This window comes from Poecilia reticulata, chromosome 15 (genome assembly GCF_904066995.2).
Source record: "Poecilia reticulata chromosome 15, P_reticulata-male-v2, whole genome shotgun sequence".
In the NCBI taxonomy this organism is placed as follows: Eukaryota; Metazoa; Chordata; class Actinopteri; order Cyprinodontiformes; family Poeciliidae; genus Poecilia; species Poecilia reticulata.
The window spans coordinates 21,406,717-21,432,580 of record NC_088844.1 but is presented as its reverse complement, the minus strand read 5'-3'; the positions used below and the strand labels follow the sequence as shown (position 1 = coordinate 21,432,580).

The 25,864-nt window shown below is 39.8% G+C and overlaps 2 protein-coding genes across 6 annotated transcripts; one reads left to right on the top strand and one right to left on the bottom strand.

Annotated features, from left to right (window-relative positions):
- Positions 1 to 4,392: 4,392 nt before the first annotated feature.
- On the top strand, positions 4,393 to 19,904 carry rrbp1a (ribosome binding protein 1a). Of its 5 annotated transcripts, none has more exons than XM_081616256.1 (27): positions 4,395 to 4,745; positions 6,727 to 7,753; positions 8,968 to 9,131; positions 9,235 to 9,357; positions 10,522 to 10,674; positions 10,816 to 10,934; positions 11,087 to 11,240; positions 13,214 to 13,352; positions 13,434 to 13,615; positions 13,698 to 13,732; positions 13,825 to 13,900; positions 13,990 to 14,027; positions 14,102 to 14,183; positions 14,268 to 14,305; positions 14,990 to 15,062; positions 15,149 to 15,226; positions 15,310 to 15,396; positions 15,491 to 15,580; positions 15,664 to 15,756; positions 15,837 to 15,887; positions 15,971 to 16,051; positions 16,690 to 16,773; positions 17,008 to 17,085; positions 17,609 to 17,692; positions 17,773 to 17,871; positions 19,164 to 19,307; positions 19,399 to 19,904. In XM_081616256.1, exons 2-27 carry the CDS (start codon positions 6,745 to 6,747, stop codon positions 19,435 to 19,437), a joined length of 3,393 nt encoding a protein of 1,130 aa, XP_081472382.1. In that variant the 5' UTR covers positions 4,395 to 4,745; positions 6,727 to 6,744; the 3' UTR covers positions 19,438 to 19,904. The 5 variants fall into 5 exon arrangements, with proteins under 5 accessions (XP_008428403.2, XP_081472382.1, XP_008428402.2 ...); XM_008430182.3 differs by having other exon boundaries at positions 4,396 to 4,745; positions 13,695 to 13,732; XM_008430181.3 differs by lacking the exon at positions 13,990 to 14,027 and having other exon boundaries at positions 4,393 to 4,745; positions 14,058 to 14,183.
- Positions 19,905 to 21,548: 1,644 nt separating this feature from the next.
- cfl1l (cofilin 1 (non-muscle), like) lies at positions 21,549 to 23,611 on the bottom strand. The gene is made up of 4 exons (XM_008430179.2): positions 23,458 to 23,611; positions 22,377 to 22,666; positions 22,178 to 22,254; positions 21,549 to 22,038 (listed from the first exon to the last, which is right to left on the bottom strand). Exons 1-4 carry the CDS (start codon positions 23,458 to 23,460, stop codon positions 21,926 to 21,928), a joined length of 483 nt encoding a protein of 160 aa, XP_008428401.1. The 5' UTR covers positions 23,461 to 23,611; the 3' UTR covers positions 21,549 to 21,925.
- Positions 23,612 to 25,864: the final 2,253 nt, after the last annotated feature.

Below are 25,864 nucleotides of genomic sequence, written 5' to 3'. Positions count from 1 at the left end.
AATGCGTAAGATCATTACCGGATTTGTGACATGGAAATGCTGACTTACTAAACAGTATAGCAATGTGCTGTACAGTATATACACTGAATACTTGGTTGTGTCTGCTTTGCATTAATTACTGCATCAGTGCAGCATGGCATGGCGGCAATCAGCCTGTGACTGCTGAGCTGTAATAGATGCCCAAGTTTTTCAACAAGTTGTTCAATAGTTATAAGTCTGGTACCTAATACCCCTTAAACACCCTGTGCAGTACAGGTTGAGAACAGTTTTGTCTACTGCACTTTTTTACTTTCACTTAACTTTACATTAGTGTGGTTAACAGCCAGCTTCCTTAGCAACAACCTTTTGTGGCTTACCCTCTATGTGGGTGGTTTTGGTGTCAGGTCAACAGTCTGCCCTACGATGTGTGGAACATAACATGGCAATTGCATAACATTCCTGTATTAAGCATATATTTTTCATTACTTTTATGGGATTAAAATATATTTTTATGTGAAGGTTTAACATTTTGGATTCAACCCCTGAAATAATTGAACGTTTTGGTGACATTCTAATTTACACTACACAAAATGTTGTTAAATGTGGCGCAGTTGGTAGAGCTGTTGCCTTGCAGCAAGAAGGTTCTGGGTTCAATTCCCGGCCCCGGTCTTTCTGCATGGAGTTTGCATGTTCTCCCTGTGCATGCGTGGGTTTTCTCCGGGTACTCCGGTTTCCTCCCACAGTCCAAAAACGTGACTGTCAGGTAAATTGTCCTCTCCAAATTGCCCCTAGGTGTGAGTGTGTGTGCATGGTTGTGTGTCTCTGTGTTGCCCTGCGACATACTGGCGACCTGTCCAGGGTGACCCCGCCTCTCGCTCGGAACGTTAGCTGGAGATAGGCACCAGCACCTTTCCCAACCCCACTAAGGGAAAAGGGTGTAAGAAAATGGATGGATGGATGGAAAATGTTGTTACATTCTCCACCAGGGGGCAGTATCGATTTATCCTGCAGTGTATCCTGCTCCCACTAAGTTTAACCATATGGGTCCTTTAACACAGCTGTGTGCATGCTTGTGTTAAATCCATTGACCACTATGAATCTCGGAATGGGACACCGTGGTGTGTTAGGTAAACTTTAAGGAAATGCCAAGGATCTCATGGGAATGATGTGCAAACTGCACACACTGCATGTCCTCATTCATGAACAACTGCTACCCAGGACAGGCTAAAACGTTTTTGTCTACTGTATGAAACATTAACTAGTCTAATTTAAATGATAGCAGCATATAGTAATATTTTATTATTTTTACCATAATTGAAACTTAATGTTTTAGGTTATACTGACTTATCTAATCATGGCTGACATTTACATTCCAGGACTATGGTGGCAAAAGGTTATGTGTGAGACTTTCAAAGTTGTGACTCCCACACAAGCAGAATATATGTGCCTGATGAATTTGTCAATAGTGATGACCCAAGTCCTGCAGTCACAATGACCTCCACGGTTTGGTCTATTCACTGATTGGATAACACCAGAGACTCTAGCCAATGAGCTGATGACAAATTATCTGCGCAAACATATTAGTTTGCCAGCTGTGCTCAGAGCAAACAGTATTTAAAAGTCCAACATTAAAGAGATATTACCATGCCGGATCCAAAGAGCAAGGCCTTCTTTTGTAACATCAAGATTAATGAGGCGCAGACCTTAAATCAGCAGCCTGTTTTTACTCCATGAAACAAAGGCTTTTATTTTTAGCTATTGCTTCACATCACTGCAGCTTCAGTCCTGGAAGTTTCTAAATTTGGTCTTTTCATGTTCATTTTTTTTGTTGCTGCTTTGTTGTGATGAATTATGACAAAGACAGTGAAATCTAAAAAGACAAAGACTGTCTCAGTCTCAGTCTGTTATTTCATGTTGTTGAATGAAAAGCAGCCCAAGCTTGTACTACTCTGGTCTGCTTCATGGTTAAGTGACCTCTACCATCATCATGCTCTGATAGGGGCAGTAAAGTGCTCTCCTGATGTCCCACTGTTCTACATGAGGCACAGGCTGAAGTACTGAAGCAGGACTTGCCGAAACTATGCATAAAAGCCTCCTCAAATAGAAACTGTGTCCCCTGAAGGGCCTTTATTAAAGACATGGTACACCTGCAGGGTTTGCTGATAAAACTGATTCATCTGTGCTTCCTTACTGAAACACAACCAGATGTTTCATCCAGATACAGATTTACCTACTTTTTAGTTTCTTGTTTCTTTCAAGTCAGAGTAAAAGATATGCCTTTCTCCCTGACTATGTTCATCACTGAATTTTTATTTTTCTTAGATTACAAACCCAAACTTCAATATATTTTATTGAGCACATGAAGCTATATATAATTGTGAAGTGGTAGGGTAAAATACATGGCTTTCACACGTCATACATGGGAATTCAGAAAAGTGTGGAGTGTACAAGAATTAAGGCTACCTGAGTCAATACTTTGCAGAGATAATTTTGTTGCAATTACATCTTCCTTATTGCAAATCACCCCAAACTCAGTTACATTAGGTTGAAAGCACCGGTAAACAAAAATTAATAAGCCCTGCCACTAATTCTTGACAGGTTTTTGGTCTGCTTTGACTATACCACCCTAACACATGGATATGGCTTGTGTTGTCCTGTTGGAAAGTGAATGTCTAACTGAGTTTTGTAAGGTTTGATTCCACCCATCAACTTTGAAAATCGTATTTGTCCCCATTGAAAGAAAACCTCCTCTGAGCATAATGTTGCCACAACTGCATTTTACAGTGGGGATGTTTGATGTCACAAATAGCATTTTATATGAACAAAAGAAGATTAGTTTTGGTCTCAAGTGACCTGATCACAGAACTTTATTGAGATTTATGTAAGTAAAACGAGGCTAATGGTTCCAAAAGATGATTTATTTACCTGCTTCAATGTGTGAAGTGTATATTTTAATTAACAAATCTGCACTGTTTGAAAAGAGTTTATTCTGGGTACATTTGTCTGATATTAACATTGTGTTGTGACAAAAAAAGAAAGACAAGAAATCGGTTTTGTATTGTAAATTGTACAGACAGGTATGTTCAGTATGCAGACACTTTTACAGCGGAGCCTCGCTGCTATGGAGTGTACAGAATGTGATTTGGCATTTTCTCTCCAACATGGCCAAGGATTTTGCTGAACAAGGCGCTATCTGGGTGGCAGCAAATCTCTCTCTGAAGGCTGCATCTTCATCATAGATGCCTTTCATTTATTTATTTAGTAAACACATTGTTTACTATTTCTCTTCAATTTGGAATCATTTCTACATTGACTTTTAAATATGTAATTCCTTAAGTCAAAGGACCACTTCTCACTCCGCACAGAAACTTACCTTTTCTATATTAAAACTTTAGCACTGGATGTAGAGGCCTTTTTTATATATAGACAGCGTAACAGAGTATGATGTAGTAGTATGCTCAACTCAAACTTTAAATCCCCTAATGAAAGGATTGATTATAAATCACGCTTTCATTGAATCCAGAGATAGCTGTGAATGTGTCTGAAAAACTCAATATGAACTGAAATGTTCATAATGCCTGGACTGCACAGTGGTGCAGTAGGTAGCACTGTTGCCTTGCAGCAAGAAGGTCCTGGGTTCAATTCCTGGCCCAGGGTCTTTCTGCATGGAGTTTGCATGTTCTCCCTGTGCATGTGTGGGTTCTCTCCAGGTTCTCTGGCTTCCTCCCACAGTCCAAAAACATGACTGTCAGGTTAATTGATCTCTCTAAATTCTCCTTAGGTGTGTGCATGGTTGTTTGTCCTGTTTGTCTCTCTGTTGCCCTGCCACAGACAAGCGACCTGTTCAGGGTGTACCCTGCCTCTTGCCCGAAAAACTCGCTGGAGATAGACACCAGCACCCCTCCAAACCCTACTAGGGACAAGGGTGTTAGAAAATGGATGGATTAATCATATACAGAGTTTCATGAGTAATTTTGCCATGTTTTGAGTGATAGATGGACGGACGGACAAACAGATAGTCAGACTTCAGGGAAAAATATAATAGATTCTTTCTTCTAAGATGGTTTTATGCAATTTTTTAAAATCCCATCCTATTATTTATTCTAAATATGCATTTTAACATATGACTCTTTGATATTCTGAAAACTTAATTTGTCAGATTGCAGCTAGAAATCTTTAGGTTTCTCACATTGACGTCCTTAAGACTACAGCAGGACGAACCCGTTCTGCAGTCTGTAAAACCCTTTAATCTTTCCTTTGTAAGGAGTTCTATTTCTGTTTCTATAAAGACTACTACACGCAACTTAAAGTATTTGAAAAGTCTAACAGTATTGATCACTGTGTTGATGTGATGGTGGAGGGTCTCCATTCAAAAACGTTGGTTACGTATTGTAACCCTAGATTCTAAACCGCTTTTGTTTGACTTGACAGTGAAGGACTACAACTCCCAGCAGGAGCCTCTTCCGGTTTGAGCTCCTTCTCAGCCAATCAGAGCCCTTCTAGATTTATGGTAGCTGTAAGGGGCACGGGGCCAGCGCGTCTAGCCAGCTCGAAGTGCCACGACTTCACAGCAGACCACGGATCCAGCGGAGTGAGGGGGGGAGAGCGCCGTTAGAGGAAAAAAAAGAATAAGATTCAAGTTAGCTGGACTATAGAGGGAGCTTTCCACAGAAGTCACATCATCTCCAACCCAGAGCCTGTTCTTTGCCCTCAACCAGTACCTTTTTGAAGCAAGCAGCTGTATCTTTACTAGGAGCAGCAGCGCAGTAAGTATGGGATTCTTGGAAAATTTTATTCATTGAGTCAGGCTTAGCTAGCTTGGACAGCTATCTTCGAGCTGAACCGTTAAATAACTACTTGGACTGAAAGACTGCGGGTAAAACTTAAGAGGAATTATTTAGACTTTTGGTTCTTGGTTTATTTTCAGGTTTCATTGCGGGCTTTGTAGCGTTTTCTTGCGTAGACTAACAGTTGGTATGCTGGACATTAGCGAAATCCATTGATTAAATACTGATAGCGCTACAGCTAGCTGTTAAGTAACGTTTTAAAGCTTTATGTCTTGTGATAATTTGCACCATGTCATTGTTATATTGGATTATGTGCATATAATATTTCTTAAGTCCCTCTACCCCTCTTTCCTCGGGTCTCTTTAAATGTGTTAAATGAACTAGTCAAAAACTTCGTGGAAACACTGCTTTTATTGTGTAATAAAAAACTGACGAGTTATGCTCAGATATTGCTAACAGTACGCCAGAGAGAGAAATAAATAGCGGACAAAGACTTATTTTAATTCCCACAGAGGGAATCCGGTGCACACGAACACAAGGCAGGGAGTTTGGAGTTGGAAAGTACACGTAGCATGTAACAACACATCAGTAGGTTGAGTCTCCTGTTGAGGCTGAAATCATCCTTGGTTGGGTTTTCTTGAAGTCCTCCTCTTCTGCTCAGTCTGAGTGGAGATGCACTGACGTGTGACACCGCAGATCAGGAAGCAGCCCGTTCTCCTTTCAGCGTTCTCCTTCCCTGTAATGAACAGGGCTCTGGACTCTGATTGCACTAAAATTGCTAAACAGTTACCTTTTTAAAAAGGTGGATATACATTTGTTTTTGCAGAAAACGTTCTTTATGTTTTTTTTTCCCCTTTGTGGAATGCTTTTTTTTTTTTAATTTCCTGGATTTCAATATACAGATGGACACAAATAAAGCCAGGACTGGGATAAAGTAAAGAAGGCGCTTTAGTGTATCTAAGGCAGGTTTTCCTGCCCTGCAGGCTCAGCATTCTGGTTTGTGACTGGAGTTGTAGGTTGAAAGCCTTCCAGGCCTTTTTTAGTTAACAGGAGAGAAAATAAATGCGAACCACCACTCAACCTTTGTGGAAAACATCTTGCTTTGTGTGGCTACTCATTAGTAATTATTAATGCATCAAATTATAGAGTGTTTGCTACTTAAAATACTTATTACATTACTTTAATTATTGAATTTGAAATTAAAGATGGAACAGATCATGCTCTATCTTATGGGAATTTTTTGTTGGTTTTATTAAACATTCAACATAATCTCATAAAACGGTTTACATCTTTGACATTATTATAAAAACTAAGTGTGGTAACATTTACATTCATGCCCACAAAAATTGCACTTTTAATTAATCTTTTTTATATATTTTGAGAGGTTTTTTTTTTTTTTTTTTTTTTTTAGAGGAAGCGTAAACATTATTATAAACATGCATGCACATGTATATAAGAAGTATAAATATTTTTTTTTTTAATTACAAATAAACAAAGTATATCTCTCCACCACCACCAAAGAAAAAGTTTTTATTGGCTAATAAGCTGTTGGGCAATACAGACTCCAGCTTAGTTTGTTTTTCTGTTGTTTTTTTCTTCTTGCAATGCGTATTGATGCTGTTCTTTTTGTTGAACAGCATTAAGAGTGCACAGAGGATCATTCAGTTATTTAAGCAGATGCTTTACCCCAGTAGAAGTGTGTATCTTTTTTAGGTAAGATCTGAGCTGCACAGTCTGATCACTGCAGCCTTCACTCAAACGTTTTAGGAATATTAGCGACACCTTGAGGTTGTTATAAGTAAAGATCTTGTTAGAGCATTTCTTTTTATGTTTTCTGCTGTCTTTTTATTTTTAGCCTGACATGCCATACCATACTATCCTAATTAATGGCTTATGTTATTGCTGTAAACAGTATGTTTGATTATTGCTTATGTTCATAGGTTCCTATTTCTCCTTTTAGGTTTACTGAAATCAAAAGATGGACATCTACGACCCCCAGACTCTTGGGATTATGGTATTTGGTGGTTTCATGGTGATCTCTGCTGTAGGGATCGCCCTTGTTTCCACCTTCTCCATGAAGGAAACCTCTTATGAGGAGGCCCTCGCTAAACAACGCAAAGAGTTGGGTAAAATACAGTCAGTTCGCTCGGAGAAAAAGAAAAAGGACAAAGTAGCCGAGAAGAAGAGCCGTGGGAAGAAAAAGGAGGAAAAGCCAAATGGAAAAATCCCGGAACAGGAGAAGGCTGAAGAAGCTGCTGACTCTGAAGATGAAGCAGCCATTGAGCCTGCTGCTGCTGCTGCTGCTGCTCCAGCTGTATCTGCTCCAGCTGTATCTGCTGTTCCTGCCCCTGAGCCTGCTCTAGTCCTCGAAGTTAAACCGTCTGCAGCCCCAGTGGCTGCGGAGACACAACCCCGAACTGCTGCTGAGCCGTCGCCTGTGCCCTCGCCTAAGGACAAAAAGAAGAAGAAGGTGGCGAAGGTTGAGCCAGCCTCAACTCAGCAAGCCCCAATGGTGTCTGCTGCAGTGCCAGTAAAGTCCTCAGCAGCCTCTCCTGCAACCCAGCCTCCCCCGGCTGTGCAGAGCAAAGCAGCTGCCTCGTCCTCTGCACCGCCTTCAACCAAGTCTGCTTCTGGATCTTCGAAATCCACTCCTGCATCCGCTTCGGCTCCTCCGTCAACCAAACCTGCCTCTGTCTCTGCTCCTGCCCCTGCGTCAGCTAAATCCACCAATGTCCAAGCTAAATCCACCAATGTCCAGGCTAAATCTTCGAACCCCACACCAAACAAATCTGCCCCGGCACCAAGCAAGTCCGCTACAGCCCCAGCCAAGTCGGCAGCAGCTCCATCCAAGGTTGCCCCAGTGCTGGAGGTGGTCACCAAAGATGTCCCAGTAATGGCCGTGCCTCCAGTGGGGTCTCAGCAGGCTCCTGCTCCAGCCAAAGCACAAGAACCCAAAAAGAAGGCTTCCAAGAAGAAGTCTGAGCCCGGTAGGCAAATATGATCAGGACAAATTTACTTCATTCTGCTTTAGAAGCCATGTTGTATATCTAGGTTTGGTTATATTTTAAACATTTTAGAGTTCGTACACAGTCTGTGAAAAATTTAGCATTTGATTAAAGATTTCTCCAAATCTGATAATCGCGGAAAGAGAAAAGAAATTATGGAAATGTTTATTTCTTTTCACATTGTCTAAAGAAATCTATCCATCATGTCATCCGTTCTGTTTTGTCAGTCCATTTGTCCTTTTGTCCATCGCATTCATCTGTCTAATTCTTCTACCTATCTATGTCTTTTATGTTTATCCACCTTACTTCTTTCAGCAGTCACAGTTTTTACATTCAAATAATTATCTGCCATAAAATCACAGGAACCTTTTGCATTCTTTTTTTATTTGCTGGAAGGATTGGGAAGTCTGTAAATTTGAGTGTGGAACAGCTTGGAATCGGAAATAGAAAAACATGTAGGAAGCCTGATTTAGTGATGTCAGTATGGCTGCATTTCCATTTTTAAATGTGTCACTATATCTTTTTACTTAGTTTGGGAACATATATGAATAACTAAAGGGAAAATGGTCTCTGATCCTTTACCAAAAGCTCGGAGCTGCTGTTGCTTTTTAGAGCTTCCATTGCAGAAATTAGTTGTCTTCTCTGAAGTGCAGGAAGCGGTCATGGAGCCAGGAACTACATTAGCCACAACACTGGTGATTATGCATTTTGTGCCACTGAATTGAGAGCGAAGGCATGCCTGCATAGTTGAGTTACATAATTGTGCAGTCTAGTTTAAGGCAGAAACAACCTGTCAGTACTGATGAGCTTCCAGCTGTGTACCCACAGTACCAAGGGGCAGCAGTGGGTAACGTCTGGCACGCCGCTCTGAGGGGCGTAGAGCGCAGCAGCTTGTCCAAACACTGTTGGCCCTGTTTGGTTAGCTTACAAAGCTTTTCAGTGCCTCTGACAATGAGCAGAGAGGAGGGGCTGACCTTCTCCTTTCCCTGCGGCTCGTCTCCGCCTGGTGCCACAGCGGCCCAGCATTTTACCATCTGAAACTGCCCAGTGCCACAGACCCAAAGGACAAGTCTCAACCTTGTCCTTTTTCCTCATACGCAGTCATCTTCAGGAAAGCCCGAAGCTTTCCAAAAATAATAAATCCGTTTGTTCTTATCTCTCAATTTGCTGCTATCATGTTTATTTCTCTCCATCAGCTGTAGCGGCGGCGGTGGTCGACTCTGCTGATGCTCCGCTCTACCTGCCCTATAAATCTCTGGTTTCCACCATCAGCAGCATGGTGTTCAGTGAGGGGGAGGCGCACGGGCTCATCGAGATCCTCTCTGAGAAAGTCGGCATCATCCAGGATACCTGGCACACGGTATGAAACTCAGCAGTTGGTGATTGGGGATGGAAAAAAAAAAAAAGAACCACAACATAAAGAGAGGTATGTACTTTTTTTTCTGTGTATTGTGAATTTTTAGGCCACTCAGAAGGGAGATCCGGTCGCCATGCTGAAGAAGCAGCTGGAGGAGAGAGAGAAGCAGCTGGCAGCAGAGCAGGAAGATGCTTTTGCAGCTAAGAATCGTCTTCGAGAAATGACCAAGGTTCAAACTGAAATACTCATCACGACACATTTTCTGTGCTGGGATCCTTCAAATCAGGTTTTGCTGTTCAGATTTGCTCAGTGTCGAGGTGAACCAAGGTACAAACCGAACCCAACTTAAAAAATGTATGTCAGTCACTGCTGTGATTTAAAAGTCCTGAGATACTAGAGAAAGTTTTAGGAAATCAGAGATTTCTCCATACAGTGTTGTCCCTCCCCTTCCTGCTGGCAAAGATTAAGACGCTTCACTTTTTCCTTCCGATCTAGGAAAATAAATCATAAACAATCCCATCTTAAAAAATAAGTCTCATCATATGGTTGATTCATCAGATTTTGATAATTTTTTTTAGTCTTTGAAGTCAAAATTGCAGAATTACAATACATGAAAAAAGCTATCTTCAACTTTTAGATAACTATGAAGCATGACATGTTGGAGGGTTTTTCCACTCGGAAATATGGAAAACGAGTCAGATTGCAATTTTTCTGTATCCAGAAAAAAGATTTTGAATGAGTCAATGGCTGAAACATGCTGAAAGGAAACAGGAAAATAACAAACATTTAAAACTACCCTTAATCACACAATCTGACTACATTTTAGTTGAATCAACGCAGTATTGTGTAAAGATGAAACAAAAAAATCAAGGAAGCCAAAAGAGTTAAATAAAAGCAGTTGGCTGATGGTGTACATTTCTGCTTTAACGTGCTGTTGCAGTGATGTTTTTACTGAAGGTTATCAGAGAATCTCATACTGACTCTAAATTTAGGTTGTTGTTTTTTTATTGTTGTTGTTGTTGTCCTGAAGGTGGCGCTAGAATAAAGCACAGAAAATAACTTGCTGATTAAAACCAGATTTCTTATTGGAACAAATCTTTATAAAGCTCCTGTATTAAAGTAAGAATCCATCCAGAGGGAGGCGGGAGGTTTGCTAGTACTCGGCTTTAATGTTTACCATAATTGGAATTGAAAATCTAAATGTTGCCTCACTGTTTCACACCGAATCACATTTGTAACAACTATGTGTTTAATAATATTACCAGAGCAAAGTCTTAAAGATTAAAAAGTGAAATTGGTGTGATGGCTATTTTCACATTTCTTCACACTGAAGTGACTCTGCAGCCTCAGAAACGTAAAGTGAACGGGTCTGACTGTGGTTTGCGTTCACCAGGAGTTGTCGGCGGAGAAATCCAAGGTGGCCAGCGTGGAGACGCGGCTCAGCTCTCAGCTGAGCAAGAGGGAGCAAGAAATGATCGCTCTGCAAGCGCGCATGCAGGCCAGTTACCAGGACCATGTAGCCCAGACCCAGAGGCTCAATGCAAAGGTTAGTTCATTTAATATCACTGTTCATTTGGTAAGAACTTGATCTTGGATCCTTATCTGCTGAAATATATTGTTGTATAGATGTTTTTATTTGCCAGTCTTTCTGCAGTGTAACTGATAGAAAAAAAACTTTAAACTGCAGATCCTGAGCCTGCAGGACCAGCTGGAAAAAGGTCCTAATGCCCAACTTGCTCGTCTGCAGCAGGAAAATTCAATCCTCCGCGATGCTCTAAACCAGGCAACTAGTCAAGCTGAGAGCAAGTGAGTTTCTAACTACATTTAATTATAGACCTTATATGTAGTACACCTGGTGTTTTGTGTTTGAATTACTTGGTTTCTAAACTTTTCTTCACTTAATCTCGCTCCTTTTTTTTTTCTTTTTTTTTTTTTTTTCCCCGACGCTCTCCGTTCAGACAAAATGCAGAGCTGGCCAAGCTGCGTCAGGAATGTGCAAAGCTAACCAAAGAGCTCGGAGAGAAGACGGAAAGTCTCCTTGCTGATGAGCACGTCAGGAAAGGGCTGGAGTCCAAGCTCTCTGCTGTAGAGAAGCAGCTCTCACTGCTGCAGGTTGGCCCGGCCTGTGGGAACGGCACTTTTTTTTTTTTATTATTATCATATACAGGAGACGTACTCGGGTTTCCATGTGGAAGCAGATTTATTCTTGTTGTTTTCTATTAAACCCAGTGTCGTATTTCAGTAGCCACTTGATTATGAAGTGGAGGAAACAAAAAAAGTATGCCTTTTCCCACCTATTCCCTGACCTTCTCGTGTTCAGGGAATGGGTTACTGCAGGGATTAGGAATCGGTGTAGCTGTGCAATAACTCGCCTTCAAGGAAAATACTGTAAAGATTCTAAATCTGGTAAGCTTTATTAAATATTTCTGTAAGGACCCTTCAGACGACTTTTGCTTCACAAGAAACGAGCCTGTCCCCTACCATGTCAAAACCAAAACACAGAAAACCATTTAAAAACTAGGCTTAAATGGCCCAATGTATGTTTGACCAAATATTAAAATGATTTTTATCAATCAAATTCAATAAATATATTTTTTTAAATTGGGCATAAATACAAGCAAACAACAAAACCCCTGATGGTACTAAGAAATGGATGGAAGTAATTTAAGATATGATGGCAGTAAGAAACAAAATAAGATAAAATACAAATCGGTATATAAAAAAAATTTCAACGTTTTATAGTTTGAATGGTTTGAATAGTTAATCAAAGATGAATTTGCACAATTAAAATTGAGATCAAAATAAAAGCTTATTTAAAAGTAAACAAAGAAAATGACATGCAATGAAATGTAAAGAAACATACTAAATTTAACAAAAAGGCATCTTTCGTTCGCTTTTAAACTCACCAACACTGTCAGGTGTCCTTCTAGGAAAAAAGTGCGAAAGCGTCCTGTATGTTTTATTCTAACGTTTTTATTTTTAAACCCATCCTCATACTTGAGGATTCTGGAGGACTCTTGCGATTAAAAACATCTCAAATAAATATGACGGGCAATAAAGGGATTTGTAGGTGTTTAAAAAGAGCTTAACTCTTTAAGCCTGACAGAAAACATGACTAGGCTCTTTGTGGTTTTCATGCACAATTTAAAATGTTCACCTGCTCAACAATAAATGAATAACAACAATATAAGCTTAATAAAACAAAGTATCTTATCAAAGAAAGGCACTTGATGTCCTGAATTTTTTGGACACATTGTTTTCTTGTTCTAGAAATCTTAAGTTATTCTCAGCAGGAAGAACAGGATATGAGTCACAGCGAAACCGCTTGCTGTATTAAGCCAGCTTTAATAATTGGGTGTGTCGAGTTTGAGATCCTACTTACTCTTAAAAACAAAAGTAAGACAAAAAAAATTGCATTGTGCCCAACATTTTTATGTTAAGTGTCTATTTTGACGGGGTTTTTTTTTTTTACATTTTTTTTATTACACTTAAACATATTTAAAAATGTGTCTGTACATAAATAAATTGCCCATGTAGACTTTAAAACTGGTTTAATATTTGTTCACTTCCTGGTTTCAAGTCAAACCCTGTGGCTTACTGAAAGGAAGTATGTCTCAGTTCATTTGCAACTTGTCTGTACCGCCGGTGGCTCACATGCTGCGGCTCTTCCTCTATTACTGGTTATTTGTAGCGACTTTGTCAGCACAGCTGACATGCCTTGTTGTTTAATCATTAACCTGCTCTCCATCGCAGCTGTTTCATGTTTGCGAGCTTCTTGCTATGTTGCAACCAGGCGCTCTAAAAGCGCGGGAGCCGTTTGTCTGAATCATCTCTAAATTCCTTAACGTTCAGTGCGCCCTCTGCAAGACGGTTGTGCAAAAGTGTTAAAATGCTAACTCCTCCCTGCCAAACTGATTCTAACACTCAGGGTATGGCTTTTGATGTTTTTTTTTTTTTATTATTTAAAAAAAATAATAAAAAAATATTATTTAATTCACTTTTTTCTAAGTTCATATCTTAATCAATGATTCAGTAAGCCTTTGCTGCCCCCTGCTGTCTGACACGTTTTAACCAAAATCCCCCAGGCGAGCCGTGCAGAAAGTGAGCAGGCATTGCAGAAGCGACTGGAGGAGGTGAGCGAGGAGCTCAGGACGACGCAGAGCAGAAACAGCAGCCTGCAGGCCACTCTGGAGCAGAGCCAGCAGGACTGCGGCGCGGTGTCAGGTCAGAGAAAGGCGTGGCAGGGACGTGTTCATGACCTTTTTCATGCTGCGGTGTAGAGTAAGTCTCATTTTGTCCGTGCAGAGTACCAAGTGCGCGTAGAGAGGTTGGAGGCAGAGGTCAAGGAGCGTTCTGGTCAGGTGGAGACCCTCACTGCCCAGCTCGGGGAGACGCAGGTGGAGAAGAGCCAGCTCACACAGCAGCTGGCCTCCATCAACTCACTGCTGGAGGCTAGTCAGAGCAAACAGGATGAGGATGGCAAGCAGGTAGGACATTTTTGTTTTGATCTTTCAGTTGTAACTTTTGCTTGGACAAAACGCTGAGTGATTTTTATCACTATATCAGCAGGTCAAGCCAGAAGAACTGGAACATCTAAAGCTCAGGTAAGTGGAGTCGTCTTTTGTGTTTTGCAGGCATGACATGTGAAAGGGAAGATATTTTTTTTACTGATTAGTTTTTTTTTTTTTTTTTACAGCCTTCAAGAAAAGGACAGCCAGCTGAGTTCACTTCATGAAGAACTGAAGCAGCTGCAGATAAAGCAGGAAGCTGCAGTGAGTGTTACAATCAATTAGTACAAAATCCACTGTCCAGTGGAGCCACTGTTATTCTTGATGCTAACAATGAGAATCTGATCCAATAGGAGAACACCATTACTGAACTTGAGCAAAAAAATAAGAGGTAAGGTGTTTTCCTTTGTTTATCCCTGAGATCCTGCTGGCGAGGCTCAAATTAACTGATGCTGATCTGTTTAGTGAGGATGCCAGCCTCGTCAGCTCACTTCAGAAAGAACTCAAAAACCTCAAAGAAGAGATGGTGCAAGTTGAAAACGCAAAAGTAAGTTTCCTCGTGTTAAATGTGAATTATTCTATGGCCGACGGGGTGTTGCTGAATAAATATTATCTTTTTGTGTTTTTCTAGTCGGACAGTTCAGCAAAGGTCACACAACTGCAGAACAGGTAACACACTGCACCTGGATTTTACTTCATTCGTTTTTGTTCAGTGTTAAAAGGTGATTTGGTAATATGTGTGAAGATTATATGAAGGGTCCAGGGTTCCTTCACTCTGCTCAAAGTCTGGATGTGTTGAAACATGGAAACATGTGAGGAAAAACTCATTTAGCCTCCGACTAGATGAAACGTCCACAGAAAATCTTTTAAAAGCAAAACCTGACAATCTACTACTTTGTTTTTATTGTCTTGTAAACCTTCATAGATCAGGGCTTGAGAGGTTCTGCAAGTTATTTAAATTTAGCCAGTCTGAATATATTTAATATATTCCGTACTGGTTAAGTCTTGAATGTTTTTGGTTATAGCTTTTATTGTTGCTGTTACATTTTTTTTCTTAAAGAGATACACTCATGACTTCTATTTGGTCTCTGATTTTTGTGCTGTTGGAAAACATTATACTATGTATAATTGAAGTATGATACAGGAATGTCTATATCTTATCTATCTCCAGAGTTTGTTCCTTTTATGTAATGGTCAAAAGTTGCTTTTGTTGGTGTATTTATTGCTTTTATTTATTGCCTGACCACTGTAGGGACATCTGCCATAAATTCATAGAGAACTGTTGTATCTGTGCTTTAATTTGGGTTCAACAGAACTGAGAACTGAGGAACTATGCTGTTGTTTTTTTGTCAGTCTGTCTGAGAAGGATTCCCTTGTTACATCACTGCAAGAGGAGTTGAGGGAAGCAAAAGCTGCCACAGATGCTGTAAGCTTTCATTTTGTTTGTTTTACACGAATGACTTTATGACTTGGTGTTTATGAGCCAACTGATTAGATCGTCCTCTGCTGCAGAATGGTGTCGCTCTTCAGAACGAAGCCAAAGAAGCTCTTCAGTCGCTCTTCCCACAGATTCCAGTGGAGACAGAGCAGGTAAGTAACGGAGATTACTAACCGATACTGTGACAGTGATCCAATTTACAGTGATGATCTTTCTGTTTTCCTTTTTTCTTTAGCCCAACTGGTTAAAAGCATTTACACAGAAAGCTCAGGAGGCCCTTAGCCAGCAGAGTAAGGAGTCTCATTCAAGCACAGCATCGCCAGTAAGCATTTCCTTTATTTTTTTTCACAAATGAATATAAAGTTGATGAAAATGTTTCCAGGAGTAGATTTGGATGTTTGTTGTTGTTGTTACAGGAGTTGCTGGAGAAACTGAAGGAATCAGAGGAGAGCTACAGTTCCCTTCAGGCTGAATGTGACCAGTACAGGACGGTCCTGGCTGAAACTGTAAGTGGATGAAATCGGCACAACATGGAACAGTCATTAGCTTTTTGTGTTCAATAAATACTACTCGTGTAATTATGATGCAGGAAGGAATGCTGAAGGATCTGCAGAAAAGCGTGGAAGAGGAGGAGCTGGTTTGGAAGTCAAAGATGGCAAACTCAGAAGAACAGCTGAAGGAGGTATGTGGAAGCCTGACCTTTGGTCATGATCAGTCTGGTTCCGTCTCAGACGTCGCTCTTCCCTCTGTGACTCTTGACAGGCTTTGCAGAAAGTCAGCAAGCTGGAAGCAGAAAACCAAAGTGTAGAACAGGTTAGTTTTTCTTACTGTACTTCACATTTTCAGGGAGTTTTTGAGTGAAAATATGAAATGTTCTGTTTTGTGTATTTGTACAGCTGAAGGAACAAGTGATGCTTCTGGAAGCTCAGCTTGAAAAGCAATCAGACAACCTAATGACCTCAGAGGAAGTGGAGCAGGTACGCAAGCAGGAACCAATCTCTTATATAAATACACAATAAATACAAGCTGTCTCTTTCTATTAAATCTCCATGTGTTACTCGTACAACTTTGAACCCCTTTTCATCAGGGTTGAATTTGTGATTATAAATCTTTGGATTTCCCTTTTTCCTTTTTTTTCAAGCTACATAAAGTTGTCATACACTGACATTTTTAAAAGAATCTCAGTGTAAGATGAACCATTCCAGATATGTTGACTCTAAATGAGATCCAGCCTTAAAAAGCTGTGAAAGAAGCCAAACTCACATTTGAATGTTAAATGTTTTGTACTCAATTTATTTTTCCAATTTCAAACTATGGAAGTTTGAAATTGAATTTTTAAAATATCTTTTTGAGGTTCAGTTTTTTTTTTCTCGTGTGACCGGAGCTCCTTTCCTCTGCCATACTCTTTCATGTTTTTAAAATTTTTTTTTATTATTATTATTTAGATGAAGTGCGCAGACCTCTATCAGAGGTTCAAAGCCCTGATGCTGGTTGTTCATTAATGTTCAAGGCAATTTGTTGCCCTGGATTTTTTTTTTAGGAATATGAGCGAAGAAGCTGAACCCAAATGAATTCCATCTGTTTCATATTTTTTATTTGCCTCCTCTGTGCCCAGCTGAAGCTGCAGCTGTCACACTGCCAGAACCAGTTGGACTTGGCCCAGAAGGATGTCCGGGCACACAAGGAGGAGCTCCAACAGGTGAATTTTTATTTCAATGCTCCTTTCTTTTTTTCTTCTTTTTCATTTTGACCTTCAAAGACAAACGTGTACAAATCCAAATACCTGAGCGACTGCATTGAGAGGGGAGGCGTGAGGAATTAGTGGAAATCCCTGCTTTATGCTCACAACCTGCTCTGTAAGGTGTCGGTGACGTCATGGGATTCACCCACGGCGATTGCATAACGAGTGACTGGCGACGGCTTCCTGTTTCAGGTCAGAGCACAGCTGGGCGAGATCACGAAGCGGACTCAGGGAGAGCAGAACGGCCCGGCTGAGGCCGAACCCAGTCAGGTCAGGGTGCGAGGATCACAGGGCACCCTCCGCTTCCTGTCAGAAAGTACCAGACAGCGACTGGAACAGCAGCCCAGAACTCGTCCCATAGGAGCTCGGTCTAATCTGAAATAAAGAACCTTTTTATTTGCCATCAGGTTTAGCTGACGTCCTAAACAATAAAGCCAAAAGTCAGCGTGTGTAAACACAAACGGATGAGTTTAGATTCAGGGCTTGCTTCATTTCCAGTCTGTCCAGTACTCCTCTGACAGCGGCTCTGTATGCTAACCACTGTTTGCGTCGGCTAAGTACACTTAACCCTCACCGCTGCTCTTCCTCTATGTTAGCATGCTCCCCTCCATCCTGTTTTAACTAATTTTCTCCTCCATTAACAGAGTAGAACACAAGTTCTCTACTTGAACATTTCAGCTAAAACATATCGACAAGAAACTAACTTGGACCAGCTTCAGTGTGCTGATTTGACACATGCGTATCTGGAAAAGTGTGTATTCACAGTATTGTAATGGTGTGTGTGTGCTGCCAGGTTCAGAACGAGTTGAACCAGACGACGGAGAAGCTGCGCGGAGAGGAGACTCGGAGGCAGCAGCTCCTGGAGGAATTCGAGCAGGTAGCAGAGAAGTCACCTGTGCGCTCGCTGTTCGTGTGAAGCTGTAGTGAGTCACACTGACACGCCTCTTTGACTTCTAGGCCCAGAAGACTGTGGGGGAACTCCAGGCCCAGCTGGATCTTTTAAAAGTTTCTGCAGACGCGCCGCAATCTGACACAGAAGACGTAGCTCAGCTCAAGGTGTGTTAAGATACCCGGATGTAACGTTTAGCTCAGTGCAGCAGCTTTTCATTCTGCTGTGATAAATACTTTCCTTTAGTTATTATTCAAAAGAAGCCACAAAAATCAGCCAGCCCCAAATGTACAAGTGAGAGTATATTGATCTAAAGCTGTGCTGTACGATCTCAAGCAACGTTTCCATTAGCTCTGACCAGCTTCGTTGTCCCTGTTAAAGTAAATCTTGAGTGTTTAAATAGATGGTAACTGGATTTCTTCCATTTCTCAAAGACGATTCACCTCTCATACAAGAGAAGACGAAAAGTTCTTTTTTATGTTTTGTTTTTTTTAAAGATATGTTTATCGAGAACAGTGCATATCGTACGTTATACATACTGTACACATTTGTCAGTTACAGCATATAACGTTTCCCCCTCTCATAACATGAACAATTTCAACAGAATTGGCAAACACGCAGCAGGTCACAATCTTAAAAGAAAAAAACCAATTAAACAGACAAAAAAACCGGCACCATGGTTACCATATTGTAGCAAGTCTCTCTCTGTCATCCTGTTGGGTGCAAGTTTGTTTTTCCACTGGGAAATTCTCAAAAGTTCTGTGAGAACCTTTGAAGCACACAGGACTATCATAACCTGGATGACTGAGAATCCACCACAACCTGCTGAAGAGAAGCATCCCCACAGCATGATCCTGCCCATACTATGTTTCACCTAGAAGTATGGATTATCCACATAGCTTTGCTCATATTCCTAAAAGTCAAATTTGATCTCTCGACATGTTTGCTGTTCTCCATATTTGACTTGAGAAACTGCAGACAGGACTTTTTGTGGCACTTTGAACAGCGGCCAGATAAAGACCAGATTTGTGTAGCGCTGCGTAAGACTAAGTCGTTTTGTCAGTGGAATCTTCTTCCACTTGAGCTGCGGACCTCTGCAGCTCCTCCAGACTTGCCATGTTCCTCTTGGCTGCTTTAGAGACTAAAGCCCTCCTGTCCTGTCAGGTTAGGTAGAAACCTAAGTGCAAGTCTACCCCACATTTTTCAGATTATAGGTGTTCAAAAACAACCAGTTTATGTTGTTTCCTATGAAGTTTCTTATAGCTTGTTGTGAAAAAACATGGGAACACTTTTAACTGGTATAAAAAAAATTGTATATACTTGACTTAATAATCTTAATTACATTTGACAAACTTATCTGTCGAAGCTTGAGCCATTTAGTTTGTTTTCCTCAAATCTTTGAAACATCTTACAGATTTTACACCATTCATAGTTATGTTTGCTATAATAATTTGAACAGGAGCGTCTTGAGAAGGAGAAGAAGCTGTCCAAAGACCTTGGCCAAGCAGCCACTAAGCTCCAGCAGCTTCTTAAAGCCACTCAGGAGCAGCTGACCAAAGAGAGAGAGACTGTGAGAACACTACAGGAACACCTGGAGGTCAAGGTACGTCTCCTACTGCTATAACACACAGATTGGCTTTAAATCTTTACATATTTTGTCACGTATTTCATATTTCTTTTTTTTTTTTTTTCAGGGGGAATTTGTGGAACTGAAGGAAGGAACATCTGTCTGAGTTGAAGCTCACCAGGAACGCTACAATAAAACCGCCAAATATGCCTTATAATTACCTAGTTATGCATTCCAAATTTATTCTTTCTTGTACTGTAGTTGTTTGCATTTCGTTGCAACTTTTAGGGATCAAATATTTTTGTGTAATGAATATTTCAAAGCAAGATTAGAGGAGAGTATCCTGCTGCAGTCTTTACTGAAGCCCACATTCCATCTACGACTCTGACTATGTCAGAAGTTATTTATCCCTTTGCCTTATAGTCCAAACATTTCCCCCATAGTTCAGTGTTAAAAAGGGAATGTGAATGCACGTCAGACGTGCTTCAATCTGTGCAATTACTTTGTATGTCTTTTCTATGTGGTTGAATGATGGGAACACTTTATGGTTCTTTGTAGAGCCTGCTTTTCCTCTGCAGCTGGCTGACAAACACATCAGATTTGTATGAATGAATAAACTACAGTTGAGCACTACCTGCTGCTGTCGACTGTGTGTGCGTGTGTGTGTGTTTGTGAGTGAGTGAGAGAATATACCGGTTGTACCAAGACGTACATCTGTAACAAATATACATTTTAGGTAAAAATAATGCCGATCTAAAAGAATTGCACAAAAATGTCAAAATTCGCACAGAAATATAAAGCTGGAACATTAAATAATGCAAAAAATAAAAAATAAAAGTTGGTTATGGACATAGCCTTCAATTGAAATGAGAAAAAAAGTTAGATTCTGTAAAATGGTTTGCAAATTGTAAAAATAAGACAAAAAAATTCCTACTTTTCTCAATATTTTTTTATTTCTTGATTGTAAGTTATGCATGCGGATGTCAAATCAGACAAAATCTCTAAGTTCAAACTTTGAAACCAATGTGCTCTAAATCATATTGTTTATGCAATTTTTTAAAAATTTTTTTTACAATGAAAAAATTTTCTCTGATAATCCAGATATTCCATTTTACAACCAAGCATTTTTAATAGAAAAAACATTAAAAAGTATTTTTATATACAGAATATGTAATCAGAACTTGGTTTTCATGCTATTCTATAACCATTATAAATCAACTAAATACAAATTCTTACTTTTTGTGCCATGTTTGTATAAATGTGAAACTTTAAAATGCATTTATAGATGTAAAAAAAAAGTTGCTTTAATGCTTAAAGAGCTTTACTGGGCTGTGTGTGGTTTTGAATGGGGCCTAGAAGAATTTGCCCTGTATGGCATTCATGCAACAAACACCCCCATTAACAGTCGCACATCCTGCCTGGGTTCAAAAAAGAAAAAAAAACTGTCACAGGTCTGTTGTCAGGAAGTATTACAACACTGCAAAGCTCTTGCTACATGTCAAATTTGGTCATAAATTTAGCACAACGTTAAAATGGTTTCGGCCTCTTTTTGCTCGAGTTACACCAGGAAACGTTTTGCACAATGAATGTTGTGTGCTTTGGTTTCAGGCTTGATCCATATCTGCTTTTAAAAGACTCTTTGTAGAAGTGAAACTAAAACCCAGCATTGTTTAAACTTCACCAACTTGCAACAGCAAGCCATTGTGGTGCACAGCTTCACACAGATGCAGAGTTAAAAGCAAATTGCAGATCCATTTTGAATCGAAGACGAGTTCCTGCCAAACTATTCCTTATATGGTTTGAATCTGAGAAGAAGTGACATCACTGAGACACTGCCACACATCAGTTGCATTTTTAGTTTGCTCAGCCCTTCATGGTTCGAAGCAGGAAATCTCATTTCCTTAAAGATGCAATGACTTTTGGGAAGTTAAGTTAGCTGTTGAGCACAAAGGTTTTAGTTGCCGTAATAGAAAACGTAAGTTTATCAGATGCATTAAGACATAAATTAGGCAGTCACATTTATACTCTGTTATTTATGCTTAAGACAGAACACTGCAGTTATTCTCCCACTAAATTGCATTAAAAAGTCAGGTCAAATCTCAAAATTACTCGTTTTTGGGTTAGTATGCTAAAGTCAATTAATGCACTTTACTTTTTCTGCGGTATCCACGTTCTGCAGGACAGCGAGCTTTCTGGAGGTATAAAATGCAAGATCCTGAGCCTCAATGTGCAAATTTACCTACTAGACAAATGACTTCAAATAAAAGTATACAAAAGTTGTTGCACTTACTTTATTTGACAATGCATTGACTGACTTTCTTGTAATTTTCAGTTCTTTTAGATACAACGATGTACAGTATTTCCACGTGGCCACAGTGTAAAAGTCTAAGAAATGCAGTTGTGGGTCAAACTATAAGCCCGGTCATACCGAGTTTGTAAACCTGAAAGTATTTTACAGCTTATGTACCCAGATCAATTGTACATGAACATGCAAGAATTTAACCATATGTACAAAGCTTTAGAGGAATAGGAGGGATCTGACAATTTCCTCCCGCCCCCATTTTATTTTTTTTTAAGAGACCAGATTAAACAATCAGAAGATTAGAAGCTGTTGTGATCAGATTCGGCTTTTCAAAAACAGGATTTGATTTTATTTATTTGACATCATGGCCTTCTACTTTGAGAACGTTTTTGCTGATCTTTGCTGCAAATTGGTCCCTGGTGCCGTAATCTGAGAGGTCGTTCATTTGCAGCTCGTGTTTGATGCCTGAGAAGATACATACACACACACACACACACATTAAATTTAAAAGATTTCCTCAAATGAATGTGAAACATCAAGTCGCTCAAGAGTTGAAACATGGGATTTTTACAACACTGCCTAGATTAAGAACGCAAAAACCTACCTGTCAAAACCTTCTTAAGAGAGTCTTTTGAGCTAGCGTACTGCATTTTGGACTTGATGGGTGCAGTTTCAGGAGCCCTGGAACAAAGAAATGGTCAGCCAGCTTGCCAATCCTGTTCAGTTCTCATAAACACAGTAGCCCCACATTTCCGACTACTTAAAAATGACAAATTTTGCCTGAAAGAAATATCTGCAAGTACCACATCACAAAGACCAGCTCCTCTTTCCTGCTCGACTCCTTGGTCTCAAAGTGGCAGTCGTACAGCAGGTAGCGACACTTATCCTTGTCCAGCTGACTCAAGAAGAACTTGAAGACGTCGCTCTCCCCGCTCAAATCCTTTTCTCTGAAGACATTTTCCACTTTGATAAAACCCTCTTTGATTTCCAAGACCACAATTCTGATGCGCTCGTTTGCATCCGCGTCGCTCTTCACCACTTTCATGTCACTGATGATGTCCTTCACTTGGTCGTCGACTTGCACTCCAGATGCCTGAGAAAAAACAGAAATGCACATTTTAGGGTTGAAACAGGTATTCCTTTAAAAAAAAAAAAATGCTTTTCTAAAGGAGTGTGCCGAGATTAATGATCAGTTTTGTGCTCTAAAAATTTACTAATACTTTAGAAACTGCCACACTCCAGACCCTTCTGTCAAATTTGGGCCTGGATTGGAGTTTCAGCAGCTACTCTGGTTCTGAGAAGAAAAGCAGAACAGAGAGATGAAGAAACAGGAAGCTCTTCACAACTTCAAAACTGAGTGTAAAAATGTCAGTCCAGTTGAGGCGATGAAGTTCACAAAAGCTTCATGAACTTCTCTCTTCTTTGAATTAAAAGTGTTGCTTCCCAGCCAGTCTTAGGCCTTGGTTCAACTGCATTCCAGTCATTCTGGAACAAGTTAGCACAAGAAACTCTGCCCTCGGCGACCCTCAACAAGTTTCAAACACGTACAGAGCTCCCTCCATTTTGGAGGCAAACCACACCTTGTACAAACCCTTTTCGCCACCAGGTTCATTTTCACCCCCTTAAATAGTCCACGCCCGAGAAGCTCCAGACTATAAACCCCCTTTAATTTTAAATTACTTAAAAAACTACATATCTACAAACTCACATGTTCCACATATTCTAAAAAATAAGGAAGTGACTAAAACAACAAAAAAATAAGACATAATTCTTGCATCTCCTATGAGCCAAACAAATAAAACTGAACTCTTATTCAAGATCACATTGAATCTAAAAATCCACCACAATCTCACAGGAAGTGTGCTCGCTCACTCACTCACTCACCATTGTGCTTGTGATGTGTGAAGGAAAGAGGCAGCAGAGAAAAAATGGCAGCTGCAGTCAGACTGCTGAGCGGGTTATAAGAAGGAAGAGCAGCAGGTTGACTCATAGAGGAGGGGCTGCACTAAGTGAGCACACCTCCAACAACAGACCCACCCACTTCGGCGCAGGTGTGATACAGTTACAGCTGCAACCTCGGCTTTTTTAATTATATCTCATGCAAAGCCTGAATCACAGTTTTTGCCATTGCTCGGAGTGCATTACAAAGTCCAGACGTTCAAGTCCCCATTACGATTTGATTCAGTGGTGCAAATCCATAAACTGACTTAGGTTTTCCAAGTAAAACTCCAGGTGTTGAAGGTTAGCAACTCATAACCTTATATGGAAAGCAAACCTGTTCACGCTTTAACCCGTCTGCTGCTGAGATGCAGCTAGGTCTCCTTTTAAGGTAAAAGGTAGGACAAGTGGAGACAAGACGGTTAGGGAATTTAAGAAGCTACCTGTTGAAACTGGGACGGCACATGCTGGTGATAAACAAGAACATGAATGGTTCAGTTCCAACAGACCATACATGTCTGCAAATAACAAAAGATCCCTTCCACTGTTGCAGCTAAAATAAAAACTTTATATACATTTGCTTCTTTGTGACTGAAAGGGAGTCTTGGACTCCATCCCAGTTTAAAGAACATTTGGCCAATCACTGTAGGTTTACACAGTTTCTGGATGTAGTTTCAGTTTCAGCACCTGACAGCTTTCATTGATTGCAATTTTCACTTACAGGCCACTTTATTAGGTACCCATTTTGCCTTCAGAGCTGTCTTCAGCGTCTGTGTCCCAGTGTCGGAAACATTCCTCAGATATTTTGGTCTTATTTACCTGATCGTATCGCACAGATGCTGCATATCTGTGACGTGAATCTCCCTTTTCAACGCATCCTAAAGGTGTGGTGTTTTACACCACACCTTTAGGATGCGTTGGTGGATTTTTACACCACACCTTTAGGAGTTTTATACCTAAAGAATGTGATGGAATCTCCTCTTCCACCACATCCTAGCTGTAGGATGTGGTTAAATTATGGAACCGTTGTCCTACTGAAAGTAGCTGACGTTATGCAGTACAGCTATTTAATCCAAATAAGGTCATTTTATAAACTTTTACAACACAGGGATACAAAGTGGTGTCAATATGAGTGACCTGCAATGAGGCGCTTACTGATATGAAGTCCTATTCTGATATCATGTAGGTTTTAGCATCAGTTTCTGTAGCTCTAGATTATGAATGCTACTATAATGTTCCATGAAGTACCTCACCTCAAACATGTATTTATTTTTCTCATAAAATACCATCATATTCAACAACGTAGAATATGAGTTCTGACGAGGTTTGTTTATCAGATTAAAAATAATTTATGAGAATGACAACCTTTAAACAGGTGTTAAATATACTGTTTTATTAGACACACATTCACATTTCTGTACTATTTAAATTTATTTGATTTAATTTGTCTTTTTTTATCAGCTGTAAGCAGAAAGTTATAATTAACAGAAATAAAAACTTGAAACAATTTAACTATTTGTAGTTAATCTGTGACGTGTTTCACTTTGGAAAGTGAAAATTTCAATAATATTGTCATTGAATAAAGTTAGCCTGGGTAAAAATACAATGATCAGTTTCCAAATAACAAATTCAAACATGCATTTGGTCATTTATGGAACCTTAGGACTAGAGTTGGGCATTTGTTGTGTTTTCATTTATCATGATGAATTTTCTTATCATGATCAAATACATTTTAATTGATAATGTTTAAAAATCTCCAAAACTATCCGTATTGTCAGGAATTTTAGTTTTACAATTTTTTCCACTGTTTGTTTAATGAGAGATTCAATACTTTTTAATATATGATTAAATTGAGTTATTGTGTGCAGTTTAGTGATACAAATTACACTTCTTTATGTGACCGGTGTTTTAAAGAAACATATTATAAATAGGAATATTTTTTCCCATTTGTAAAAAACAACAGATGAGTTAATTGTGGCACTATGATTTCTGCACCATAAAATCACAGCTATAGTTACCTTATCGTTACTTTTATTGTTTTCACAATAGTAACACAAAATATTGTCCTGCAACTTATAGATTTGTCTCTGTCAACACACCTAAATCATAAAATCAGGTCATGAGTTGGACTCTGGGGGACTTGGACGCAGTAGGAGGTGATTCAGTCCTTTGATAGGAGATGACTAAACATCATAACATTAAAAATGTCTTAATGAATCAAAATTAATTCATCCCCCTGAATTACACCCTCTAGACAGGAGAGGACTGGTTCTCGACCAGCAGCAACAGAAATGGTTTCCACCATGGAAACAGCTCACAGGTTTTTTCAAGTTTAAAATCAATACTGAGAACA

What these genes read in the sequence shown, in the direction of transcription:
- cfl1l (XM_008430179.2), bottom strand. An exon ending in GAGCTGGTCTTTGTGATGTG is followed by an intron (nt 22,255 to 22,376) that starts GTACTTGCAGAT and finishes TCTTTGTTCCAG; the next exon opens with GGCTCCTGAAACTGCACCCA. An exon ending in TCTTAAGAAGGTTTTGACAG is followed by an intron (nt 22,039 to 22,177) that starts GTAGGTTTTTGC and finishes GTATCTTCTCAG; the next exon opens with GCATCAAACACGAGCTGCAA.
- rrbp1a (XM_008430180.3), top strand. Translation starts at nt 6,745, where the DNA reads ATGGACATCTACGACCCCCAGACTCTTGGGATTATGGTATTTGGTGGT. An exon ending in GTCTTCGAGAAATGACCAAG is followed by an intron (nt 9,358 to 10,521) that starts GTTCAAACTGAA and finishes TGCGTTCACCAG; the next exon opens with GAGTTGTCGGCGGAGAAATC. An exon ending in ACAAGGAGGAGCTCCAACAG is followed by an intron (nt 16,774 to 17,007) that starts GTGAATTTTTAT and finishes TTCCTGTTTCAG; the next exon opens with GTCAGAGCACAGCTGGGCGA.